General features: G+C 44.6%; 1 protein-coding gene across 6 annotated transcripts in view; it reads left to right on the forward strand.

The window, feature by feature from the left end:
- Window positions 1-13,368, forward strand: part of CUX1 (cut like homeobox 1) — a 271,806-nt gene that overhangs the window by 105,841 nt on the left and 152,597 nt on the right. For all 6 annotated transcript variants that reach the window (XM_027734329.2, XM_027734330.2, XM_027734331.2 and 3 more), the window contains exon 3: window positions 1,400-1,447. In XM_027734329.2, the coding sequence (XP_027590130.1) occupies window positions 1,400-1,447 (48 nt within the window). The remainder of the gene's footprint in view (window positions 1-1,399; window positions 1,448-13,368) is intronic.

Here is a 13,368-nt window from a genome sequence, read left to right on the forward strand (position 1 = left end):
CAAAAGCCTACTTTTCCTTCAGGAAAATCAGATTAAACCCAGGGCTGAGAGTGTTTTGGTGAGTGGTTTAATGTCCAGTATGTTGCCTGACTGTAGATGTGAAAGTAAATGCGTCGGAAAAGAGACTTTCCCAACTTTTTTAAGGTCACCTTCTTTTCCAAAAAGCTCAGGGCTTCAACAGACCCTTTTTAGAGAGAGAAAATACTTCAAAGACCTCTTTATGACCTCCTGCAGGAGGTTCAGGTAGCTCAGGGACTGTGGCCTGTGTGGAGTTAGGAAGATTCCGTGGTTACAGGAGCACTTGGTGGCTGCCCCAGTTGTGAGTCATGTTCCCATGACTCTGGAGTGATGGGAGTCTGACAGAATCTCACCTGGCCCTAAAAATGGGCCTTTAGCACCCACACTGGGTCTGGTCAGCTGGGCCTTGGAAGTCTCCAAGGATGGGAAATTCACCTTCTTCCCAAAACAGTGCTGCCCTTCTAAATGCAGCATTGTTTTACTGGTTTTTACTTCTTCCAGGTTTATTCCTAGGTGTAAGTTCACCATGAGGTCACTGCTCGTGTCTTGTCAGTGGCAAAGCCAGGAATCCAGCATCTTGGCTGTGCATGAACAAGATTGTCCTCTGTAAAATTATAGGACTTTATTCTTCAGGCGTTCATGTGATGAGAATGATGAGAATTCAAGTGAATTAGACCCAAACCAGCGTAAAAGTGGAGCCAGAGAGAATTCAATGTACAATAGATATACCTTTTTTTGTCCTAAGTTATCTTGGTTGCTAAGTAAAAATATGCTATAAACCATTAGATTGGTTCTGTGGGCAGTATTTTAATGACTTTTATAGCACTAGGTGTGTTGTGATTTGGAAGAAGAGATTTTGAGTTACAACAAACAATACTGTCATCTTAAATGTGCTCCAGTTCTCTGATGGCTAAAATCAGAGCACTCCTGAGAAAATAACAAATAGAAATAGAGATTTTACAAAATAGCAGCACTCTTAATTGAAATGATGGTCCAGAGTCATCTTCCTTTAAGCCTGGCTCCCATCTGTGGGAATTTCCTTGGCATAAGTTCAGAGGTGTAGCTGCTGTGGACGCTGATAGAGGCATTTACTTCTAATCTCATTAATGTTTCAGCTGAATTAGGGGACTGAAGGCATTCAGTGCTTACCCAACATCAGCACAGTGTTGATAATTAATACCATTTGCAGCAGATACAGGTGTATGTCAGACTGGGAATTCAGACCTGTTCAAAGTGTACACTCCTGTTTTAATCAGAGCCCCCATAGAATGCGATCAGAATTTAAGCAGCACTTCAGAACCGAAAATAACGTCAGGAAAAACTTGACAATGACCCGTCCCTTCAGATTTTTCTGATGGAATGTCTCGCTTCTCTCTTCCAGGACCTGCGCAAACAGGTAGCTCCGTTACTGAAGAGTTTCCAGGGAGAGGTAAGAGCTTATTTATGCTTCTCATGGTGCTTTTTGTGCTGCTTCACACGAGCCTGGTGTGCTGGTGGTCTGTGAGCATGGCCAGGTGGGCACAGAGCCCCTGGGCAGGGCAGGGCAGGGGCTCAGCCCTTTGCATTTTGCTGCGTGCAGGATGTGTGTGTGCACCTGGAGGGTAAGAAAGATGGAGAGGGACTTTTTTTGCAAGAGCATGGAGTGACAGGACAAGGGAGAACGGCTACAAACTGACAGAGAGTAGGTTTAAATGAGGAAGAAGTAGGTTTAAATTAGGAAGAAATTCTTCCCTGTGAGATTGGTGAGGCCCTGGCACAGGTTGTCCAGACAAGTTGTGGCTGCCCCATCCCTGGAAGTGTTTAAAGCCAGGTTAGATGGAGCTCTGAGCAACCTGGTCTGGTGGAAGGTGTCCCTGCCCATGGCAGGGGGGTGGAAAGAGACCTTTAAGGTCACTTGCCATCCTTTCTGTGATTCTGTGATACACTGGGTTTGTGCTGGACAACCTAAACTGGCCACACCACTTTGCTCTCAGCAGCCCTCAGCATCTCCTCCCCGTGGCATGACCCAGGTGGCACATCCAGCTCGCTGTGCCTCGCCGACCTCAGGGTTTGAGCTCCTCGTGAGTGCAGTGTAATGTCCTTACACAGCACGTGAGGATGCTGCAAACAGTTCTCACTGCAAACCTTCTCAGCTGTAAAACACTGTATTTAAGAGGGCTGATGGAAAACCTTAAGTTGGCAGGTGTTTGTTGGAAAACCAACAGAAAGCATTAACAGCTCTGGTGCTGGCTCCGACTTTGATTTCTCTTCACACCACTGAGAGCACACGAGTAGAGTGCTCACGAGTTTCAAAGCCAACTTGTTATTTTGAAGTATTTCTATAGGCAGGGGCAGCTGGGCCAGTTAGAGAATTTTCCATTTTTGCTGTGGCCAGCAGTGGGGTGCTCACTCAGGTGAGGCCAGATGGGAGCTGTGGTACCACCGCTAGGAAAACATCTGGGATGGAGGTTGCAAATTCCATTTGTCCTTATAAAGATCCGTGTGGAGTGGTGGATACAGGTTTTAGCTTATACTCTTACACATTATAGAGCTGTACCCCTAAAGTTATCCAGGAAATAAACCCCCAAAGCATGTTTGCAGGAGTCAGCACAGGGAATTAGGTGCCCAGCTCCCCTTACTGAGGCTTGCATTTGGACATCCTGCTGAAGCTGTATCCCAGCTAGGCAGTAACTCCTCATTTAAAAGCAGTGTGGTAGTTTTTATTTTACAACCCAGTTTCCCATGTATTGCTAGAAATAAATAAATAAACATGACAGCTTTGTCCTTGATGTATCTAATAGACATTTGTGAGAACAAAGAATGACTTGTGCGAGTCCGCTTGCCAATGGAAATTTACACTTTAAAATTGCTCTGAGTGGATTGCAGTGCTTTTAGAACCTTTTTCACTTCAGTTTCAAGCTTGCAATGCACTGACTGAAAAGTGCATGTGTGCTTTCAGCACTGTTTTTCATGAAGGGGATGTCTGAGGATCAAATAAGAAGCATAAATCCAAATTTGGCTACAGTGAAGAAGATTTCCCCGTTAGATCTCGCCAGAGACAGCTCCCTGTTCCTGTGTATGGCTCATACACACTCCTCCTCTGTAGTTTTGCTTCACTGATACAAAAATTAAGTTTATTTTGGTACAAATTCAACCTCACAGGAGTAAAATTTGTTGGTAGAAATCCCCTGTTATGTAAACAAAGCACAAATAGGTTACGAGATTGTGCTGCTGAATCTCTGAGCTGGTGATTCCAGTCTCCCTACTCTAGACAGGGTTTTAGAAACCTAAAAAACCTGAACTAATTATGATTGACTACATAAATGCACAACATTAAGCTGTGAATTGTGGTATTTGATTATAGATGTAATTACTGTATCTTGTTTTGGAGACAAATCAAAATACGAAGGATATTGGTCTGTTCTGCTGAGTTATATTTGATTGTTCAGGATATAGATCTGGTTTCTGTTTGTTGTTAAGGCTGACTTTCTAAAAGATCAGGAGATGAATGCTCCAGGTATCTCAGGGACAAGCTGTGTTAAGCAGATAGGCTTTTTCCCATTTCAGATCCACTGGAGATGCCTTGATTACCATTTCCCGAGATGGCTTTGCTGGACACCCACCCCCCCAGCCCCGTGGGATTGCTTTGCAATTGTGTGTTACCTGTTAATTGATATTTAATGTCCTGGGAGAGCTGGCAGAGGGACCTTTTGGCCACACAGTACCTGTGGGATGTGAGCAGGGAGGAGGAAGGAGGAGGAGGGCAAGAGGTGCCCTGCTTTTACTACACAAACATCAGTTTTTAGCCCCAGATTTGTCCCTGGAATTGTTTAAGGGCAGGTTGGATGGGGCTCTGAGTAACCTGGTCTAGTGAAAGGTGTCCATGTCAGGGCACAAAGTTTTCTTTTTTTTTCCCTTTTTTGCTGGCTTAGTTTCCCACCAGGTTGGTTCAGAGCAGCAGCTCAGTGCAGGGGGGACGCCAGGAGAGCCAAGGCAAGGGCAGGAGCAGAGCAAATGTGTCAGCTCAGGTTGACTTAAACTGTCCTTGAACTGAACCTTGGTGAGCCTGACGTGACTTGGAGAGAGGTGAAGTTAAGCTCAGGTATTTATGTATCCTCCCAAGTGTGATTTATGGGAGCTGCTGGTAAACCTGGGGCCAGCTGACTTTATTTAAACAAATCCACAGGTCACTTTAGCCAATTTTTCTTTCCTTTGAACATGGAATATTGATACTTCCCCCCATATTTTCCCTTTTGTATAATATGAATTTCTAAATAAACCCCCAGTACAGAACATTCTGTATTCCTTAGTTATTTATCTCATTCATTCAGATAAAAACTGTTTCAGTTATCAAATAGCCAGTTTCCATTAGTAGCTGGAAATAACTTTTTTTGTATAGATCTCAGTGTGCTAAGTAACTGGATTTTTTTATGATGAGTTAAAGTAAAAGCATTATGAAATGAAATTTAGCGTACTACAAGTATTAAAATGCATTCCTAGTTCAGCAGGAGACTCTATTAATTCATCACTGGAGAATAGTTTCATTATGGTACTTTTTCCTTATTTAGGATTTTAATGGAAATTTGAATGCAGTTTTCTAATTGAGCAGAATGTTGTGTCTGATTCAAAGCTGATGGTATTGTTCTTTTGATTTTTGTGAGTAACTCTTCTGGCTTTCCTGAAAGATTTAAGGTCTGGATAGTGCAAAAAGGCTATTGTGAGAAGACAATTAAAGTCATTCATTTAAGAGTTGTAAAATTCCTGTCACTTCTGTCTTAAATCTATCTTTTTTTTTTTTTTTCCTTTTCCTTACCATTAACCTGAGGATGCAACTTATTAATGGTTTGCTCACCCTATGCTGGGCTAAATACAGGACAGAATCAGAAAGAGGTTAAAGAGCTTTATCATCCAGTCATGAAATGATTATATATAATTTGCAAGGCCCTCCTGCAAGCAGCCATGTGAACAAGCTGTGTTTTGGGTAGGTCACTGTGCTTTACCATGGGCACATCAGTGCCTGGATGTTTGTACATGAAAGGAAGAAAGCAAAAGGGAGTTGATGGTCTTGGGGCTGTGTTAATTCACGGAGCCAAAGTTGTGGTATGGAGATCTAATGTTGGAATCCGTATTTGTGAAGTCATCAGACAGATATTTTAAGGCTGGGAAAGGATTTCCTGAGGTCATTACCATTCTTTTCATGTGGCATAAGAGCACTGTCCAACAGTAATGCAGTAATCCCTCACTTGGGGAACCCTTTAAGGCACAGACTCCGAAACAACGAACTGGACTTGCTTTCTGTGAAAGCCATTTCTCATGTTCTTCTCACAGAGCAAGTGCTTTTAAGGGTATTGCCATTCTGAGGAGACCACTCTGGCTCCCCACTTAGCTGAATTGCTCTTTAAACTATTAATTTGGTCAGTGGAGTAATTTGATAATTTTCCATATGCAGACAACAGAAGCTGAAAATCAGTTTGATGTGCTGGAACTCCTAATCGTGCCTTTGAAGGGGTACTCTAATAATGTGTGTGCCTAAACCACTACAGACCTACATTCCTTCTGCATTTTGAAGTATTCCTGAGCTGATACCTCATATATTTTATTTTTTTTTTATTTTACCCCCTTTAATTTCCTCATGTTAAATTTCCAAACCTAATTAATACAATTTCTTTCCTGTAGGTTCACTCCATGATGGCTCAATTAGAGTAGCAGTAGAACTGTGGTTCAATATTCAGGCCAGCTTCATAATTGAAAACACATTTTCTTCTCAAAAGCTGCAGCTGGTTTGGTTCTGCTCATGCAGAAAAGGATATAACCTTGCATAACATAGGAAATGAACGGTTGAGAGAGAAGCCAAATTCAATTTCAGTCAGATATTTTGAGGATAAGTCCATGATCTATGGAAGCAAGGGAATGAAAAGTGTGTGTATGTGGAAAGCAGCGTGTTCAGCACTCTATTAATCACGGCCAGCCTGGGTGCTGTTGTGTGCCTTGCGTTAGCACTGATGCTCGTACAGAGGCTGGAGAGCAGCCAAGCACTCCAGAAGTTAACCTCTTAAAGACCCTGAGCTGCTTTCTGTTGAATAAATGTAATTTTGTGGTCAGAAATAAATGCTTGTGATGTAGCAGGAGCTTTGAAAACAACAGCGTGGCAAAGCTATTACAAATTGCTCTGTGTTGGGGAAGTCAACAGCATACATCAAAATCCAGCGCTGTGTTTGGGCCCAGAGCTTCCCCTGCTTTTCAGTGGAAGTCCCATTAAAACACTGCATTTACCAAAATGGAGTAAAGTGAATATTTTTGGCGGTTAATTTTCTGTTAATGTCCACTCCACATCTCACTTCTCTTCCCCAAAGCTGTTGGAGAGGGGAGAGGTCACGGCCTCCTCTTGGGGTAAAGGCAGCTCCACAGCCATTCATTGCTTTGTTTACAGAAGTGTGTAAATGATTATTTATTTATTTTTGGCTGGCTTGATTGCAGTTTAAACAACATCTTTCCTGAGGAAGGTGATTTAAATACACTCCAGCATCTCAAAGGCAGATGCGCTCTCCCTGCCGAGCACGTGGGGCGGCTGCTGCAGGGTCAAAAGCATCCCTGGGAGGAGACACTGAGCTCCAGGTGATGGACAGAACTTAGAGACTCTCAAATACAGTCAGAACCTCTCCTGTATGACCCTGGACCATTTCTCAGCTGTGGGGATAACGGGCAAAGTCCCAAACATAACATACCCCACCAGAAGCAAGCGACAGGCACCGAGCACCTTCCTGAAGCTCTGGCAGGTTCCTCTCCATCCCATCCCATGTGCAGGCAAGTTGTACCGAGACAGCAGGTACTGCCAGGGCAACTTTGGGGAGGCTGAGCCCAAATCCTCTGATTTTTATATAATTGACAAAGTGCTGAGTGCCCGTTGGCAGCTGGTGGGCTGTCTGCACGGAGCCCCGCTATGCCGCTGCCACGCGTTCCGGGGAAACGGCAACGGTGCTGGGAAACTATTTCTGCAGGATTCCGACAGGCAGCCCCGGTTCAGTTCGCAGGGTCGGGAGCATCTTCTCATCCTTGTGAAAAAAAAGAGAGCTTGAAGGGTGCTGGAAGGAATGGGGATAGGAGGGCTGGGCTGGGTGAGGTGTTCTGCCGAGCGTCGTTGAGAATCCAGTCCCTGCTTCTCCAAATACAGAATTATCTCTGTATTTATTACAGAATTACTCTGAGGCTCTACACACATCGGTGTCTGGTCTTGCTTTGTCGTAAAAGAGAAGCAAGAGGGTGAGCTCAGTATAAAATACCAGCAAAAGGTTGCATTTTGGTATTTATGTGCAGGTGGGTTTTGCACAAAGGCTGTTAATGTGCTCCTTCTTGCATGGATTCCTCTGACCTAATTTTTTAAAATATCTAAATGAAAGTTTGGATTGTCCATAAGAGAGAGAAGCGATTGTAGGTTCCAGGTCACTGCTCAGAGGCAGGAGAAGTAAGTGGGCAGGTCAGAGCACCCACTCACCTTATGTGAAGCTCCTGGGAAGCTGGAGGTGATGTGGGATAGCCCAGGCTGCTCTGCCCTCATAGGAATTCTGTTTTCTCCCCTTCCTCCCTGCCCCACTTTGCTTCACCAAACGTGGCTGGACTGGCAGATGTTCTCTATCCTTGTGCTCTTGCAGAACCTCGAGGGTCAGAACTGACATCTCTCCCCATTTAGTGACAGAGCAAATGATTTGCAGATCTCTTCACTAGAAAGATGTTCTTTCAGTTTTGGGGGAAGGATGTGTCCCCTGTTTGGAAGTCATCTCTTTGTTTTAGCTTTGTAGCATTAAGAGAATTCAGCCTGTGCTGACTGAGGAGAGAGGATGGGATGCAAAGTGTAGAACTACAAGGGTAAATAATTATCCATGTGCATGAGGTGCCCCAGCAAACTTGGGCCACCCCAAATCTGGTTTCACGCAGGGTTCTTACAGCCCTTTAAGTTCAAGTACCACATGATTTGACTAAACACGAGCACCCACGTTATTGATTACTAACTGGAGTAAAACTTTGCAAATCAACCCTATTTCTGCAGTGTTCCTGCTGCTTGTCTGTGGATCCAGGTGTCCCTGGAGTTACTGATCTGTGGCACCAGAAAACACCGTGAGGGTTTAAATAACGTGTCAGATGGGCTGGGATGCTGGCATTAGCTTGGTGTTCAGGCATATTCTTTGTCCTTCACATGGAAGCTCTAAGCTTCCATGAAGCCAAGTCCTTATTTCCAGGACCAGGCTGTCCTTCAGTTTGTTTTACTTCAGCATGAAAAATACCAAAGTCTCCAGTAAAATTCTAACACGTCATTGCATCGGAGTGTATTATATTAACTAATGTAGATATTAACAAAGTCAATCCACTTTCATACTATAAAGATTGATCAATAGAATAGTCAGGGAGGGGAATTCTGTAACATTTGGCACTCTGACCCTGCTTTTGCCATCTGTATTTGTCACTCTGCTTTTGTGCTGTCCCCGATCCCTGCGGGTGCAGGACCAACGCCGGCGGGTGTCCTTGCCCTGGCCCGGGGTGTCCACCTCCTCCCTCCTGCTGAGCCCAGCAAATGCACAGGATGAGTCAGTTCAGTGTGCTGGCATGATGGAAAATAAATTCCTCTCCCTCTTTGCTTAGTTTTTCATCGAGTCACTGAGCTGAATCATGCAACAGCAGCGCCGGGGCTGGAGCTGATGCAAGAGAAGCAGCAGCCGGTGGCCTGAGGCAGGAGGAGGGATCTGGGCTGCTCTGCTCCCCATGGATGGGTTGGGAGCTGGGTGAGAGCAGGAGCTGAGAAACCCAAAATGCAGAGAAAGGGGTGAGGAGGGAGGCACGTGGGTTACCCGAGGCTCCAGGAGAGGTCCAGCAGGGAAAGCAGACCCACCGTGGCCGTGATCCCAGGGCAGGGTGGCAAACGGCACACGCGATTTCGAGCTGGCAGTATCTGGAGGCACATGTTGGGCTGGGCTGTTTAACTGGGCAGGAAGATCAAAGATTGGAAAAGCAATGAGAAGCTGTCCTGGGAGAGCGAGGGAGCGGAGCTTTCCTCGGGGGATGGCAGCGTTGTTTGTCTGGGAAAGTCAGGATTTATCTGGGCATGAAAGGAAGGGAAGGTTTTAAGGGTTCAAGGTTGCAGCTGTTTCGCACTGGAGGGAGGCAGATTGAAAAGTTGAGGGATTTGAGTCCTTCTTAAAGCTCTCTTCTTGACTTGAGGTTAAACCAACAAGGTGGTGAGGCGGGGATGCTCTCCCCAGGCTTTTCCCTGGTATCATACCTGTGTCCCAGCCCAAGCAGCTTTGTGAAGCAGATTGGTATTGGATCCACTGTGAAGTCCTTAATTCCGTTCAAGAATTTATAGCCCAGCTAAAATCCACACCATATGCTTTAAGCAGCTGCACAGAAATAATTTTCTTTTTAATTTTGCTTCAAAACTCTTTCTGATGGCAACAAAGCTAAAATACAGGGGTTTTTTTTACTTTTTCTTTTGTCAGCGGCAAAATAAATTAACTGGGTTGGTGAACTGTATATTTTTATTAATTTGAAAAATTATAATGTCATATTTTTATTAATTTATTTATTCATAGATGGCTATTAAGAAATTGAAATCAAGCCAACTGGGTGCTTCCTAATGCACACACACAGAGGGTTGTAGAGCTGTTGTGCTGCATCACCTGAGCAGCTGATGGACAGTTTTATATGAAAGAGCAGCCAAGCTCTGATGTAAAGGCTTCAAAGCAAGACTGGTGCCATTGCATAGCATTAATAATCTTACTGTAACTACCATTTGATTCCAAGGCAGCCATTCAAGAATATAGCTTAAAAGAATGGTGCATTAATGAGCTGTTATTGTGCTTTTCCTTTGGTTTAATATGTTTCTTCCAATTCTTAATGGCATTTCGGTAACTTGAAGTAATTGAAGACAAATGGAAAAGCTTCGTGATGCAAAACAATACAAGAGAAGATGTGTAGGGGAAGGGGGATGGGTGTCTCCTTAAGGCATCTATTTATTAAAAATCAGAACAGAAAAATAGGTTCTCTTTTAAGTCATCTATTTTTGTGTGCAGGACAGTGAAAGACAGATCTTTAATGTTAAGGTGGTTAATGAGAGTGAGGGTTACAACTGAAGAACAATGAGGATAAGTAGAAGAGTTGAGGCTACAAAGTTCCTATTTAGCATAGTTGTGTTTGTGGATCTGCAGCTAAAGGAACTGTGAGTAAATCACTGATGCTGGAGAGACACAGCATTGGGATCCCCTCACAAAGGAGTTGTCTTGGGAATTTGAGTTCAGCATCCCAAACATTCAGCTTTGTTGAGTGATCCGAGTGGATCCAAGAGGAGCAACACATGTGCCACTCTCATGGTCTGAAATGTGTTAATGTGCTGATATCCGTAAGTTCAGAGAATTTAGGTGTCAGTGCAGGATGTGCTGGCATCTGGCAGCCCAGCTTCCTGGCAAAGAGCTTCATCATCCTGTTTCTTCTTTAAATTCAGGAATGCAGCTGTGCAGCCTTTGGTCTGACTGCAGAGGCGGTACCACGTACAGCCCAGAGCATCCCACCTCTGCAGACCTGCACACAGCAGATTTGGGGGGCAGTAGACACCAGGCTTGAATTAATGCTGAAATTTCTTAGTGCATAAAGAGTGACAGATTCCAAACTAAAGCCACAGACTTGGCTTTTACCTGTTTGAACCTGACTGGACGCAGCTGAAACAGGAAGAGGCAACGTTCAGATAAAACCGCGTTCAGCACCTTCCCTGACACAGGTGCCAGATTTATGGTGCTTGTGTAAATGTGGAGATGAATCCATGATGACATTCTGATTTTAGCCAGGTGTAGTTGATATTAGACTGGGGCCAAGTGATCCTGAGCTAGGCTGTCCGTGCTTCCAGGGGAGCGTGCCAGGAGTGTGGGGCAACAAGCAGCAAAGCGTGGGAGCAGATCACAGAGATTTTCACAGCAGGGAGGTGATTCTGGAGGGGAAGGATGTCACTCAGGCCTCCAGGGTGACCTCGAGACCCCAGGCAATGACTCATGAGAGCACTTGACCTGGAAAAACAAGGTGGATAAAGGGAGGAGCGCTCTCAGAGCGGTGTCTCGCCGCGGCTCCCTCCGTGTAGCTGCGGGGATGTTTTAAAGCTGAGTGAGATGAGGAGGGAGGATTCCTGGTGTCTCAGCTCCGTTATCGCACTGCAGCGCCAGTGGTATTATCAAGACAAATAGTATGCCAAAACTTAAAAGTGAACATATGTTTATGGGGGTGGTGGGGAATACAGAGGTCACTGTTGTTTCTTTCTGCTCGGAGAAGACATAATGGGGCCTGGTTTAGATAAATTAAGATTTGGAGCTGAGCTCGTGTCAAGACAACGCGAGTGTAATTATAAGTTGACTTCTTTCAGGGTCCCTGAAGTTTTTAGAGTCAAATAAAAATGTTCAGCAAGAGTTTTATAATGTAGTTCAGCTGTTTAATGTGAGCTGATTGCAGCTCAGCCTTGTTGGCTCCTGAACCAATTTTACTTAGATTTGAAAAATTTTCAGTGAACTTCCAAATGCTTCCATGTCGTTTCAGTGCTCTGTTTCCTCTCTTTTTGGACTTCATTTATATTTTGCTATTTTTTATGCATTTTTCATCCCATATTTCCTTACACACCTGGGTGCTGGCATGCTTAATTATTTTTTCATTCCAGTTAAAGTTGTCATGGTGCTTTTTCTAAATTTCATTTTAAGGTATAAAATAGAGGCAATGCTCATTTTTAGTAGAACTTTAAACCAGGCACGTTGATTTATTTTTTTTAACAACTAAAACATAAAACCATATTTCTGCCTGGTGAGATTGTTTGGAATTCTGGTTCTGAATTTAGAGGGGGGGAAAAGGTGTAAAATACCTGTGATTTACAAACTGCTTCCTTTGGAAAGTCTCTGATCTCCTTGGAAGATGTTGTTTCAATTCTGGTTTATATTTCCATCACTCTATAACTGGTGAGGACTGAATAAACCATACCTCTTATAATACTTAGGGAGAATATAAGTACAAATGCTCTTTATTAAAATGTGGAGAAACTGTAATAGGCAAACAAATCCATCCTGTTATTTCTCAGAAATGGAAGCATTTTAAACGCTTTGGCTTTCATAAAAGGGGCAAATGAATTTTTCAAAATACAGTACAGAATCAGTGCTGTAATGCTAATTGTATTTAATAATAGTAATTTGAATTTGGCTGCTCTCTGCTGAGCAGCAGCGAGAGAAAATTGTATGTGGGAACGTTAAAAGTCCACAAGTGGAACATATGGTGTTCCTTGGCCTTCAGAGTCTGTCTCCACGTACCCAGGAAACAGCTCGACTGCAGAAGCCTCTCTGGTGGTGCCCCTTCCTTCGCGCCCGTCCCCGAGCGGTGCCTGACGCTCCCCAGCATCGATTTCCACGTCCCGGGGCCTCCCTGCCTTTGGCACTTTGGTCCACGGTCTCCTTTCAAACAGGCTTTGTGTGAAAATGTTCCGACCGAATTACTGATGTTCTCATTCCCTAATGAGCATCAGTCCATCTGTGATTGCTTGAATTCAAATTAATAAATGGGTTATTCACGACCATCAATCCCTTGCTCTCCGGCACGTTGCATGCCCTGGGAGATTCCAGTGCCTTTCCATAGCCTTTCTTGGTAAATTCTGACAGATAAGCATTGCCAGCACCTCTTGAGAATTTATATCTGCTCTCCACATCCTCCCCCATTCTGACCTCTGATGCTCGTTTATCACCTTTCAGATACCTTTCTTTTTTTCCTAATTGTTAGCTGCAAATAGGTCAGGTTTCAGTTATGCTACACCTCCACCAACCTCCATAAATGAATCCAGATTTTGGAGGGATGTCAGTGAAATAGGAACTGAACTTGTCTCCTTCCAACCTCTCGCCGTATCTCCCAAGATTTCCCTGCCGCTGCCAAATGCCGTGCGGGTACTGCCCGTGTCCTTTCTTCCCTCCTCGACTCCTCCCCTCCAAGCCTTTTCTTGGCTGTGCATTGTGCTCCTGGGTGATTTTTACAATTGTCCTTGTTGTTTGGTTTTCTGCCCTTAATCCTGCCCGTGATGATCTCTGCAAGTCACTTAGAGCCGTGAGGCTGATCTGTACCCGTCACGTGCTGTCCCGCGCTCCGCTGCACTTGGCCGTGGAATTTAATCATCCACATTGCAGGATTCCCCCCTCCCCTCCCTTCCCAAATCCTTCCCTGCTCTTCACAGAGTCATTTTAGTACAAAGTAAACAGAAGTGGCACCAAAGCTGACCCCACAGCACCCTCCTGCTTATCTCTCCTCCTCCCTGCGCCGCTTCCGCTCCCTGGCATCCTCCGCTTCCCGTGCCGGAGCGTTGGGCCGGAGCGTTGG

Source organism: Pipra filicauda, unplaced genomic scaffold (assembly GCF_003945595.2).
Source record: "Pipra filicauda isolate LSUMZ 115617 unplaced genomic scaffold, ASM394559v2 scaffold71_size5581439_pilon, whole genome shotgun sequence".
NCBI lineage: Eukaryota > Metazoa > Chordata > Aves > Passeriformes > Pipridae > Pipra > Pipra filicauda.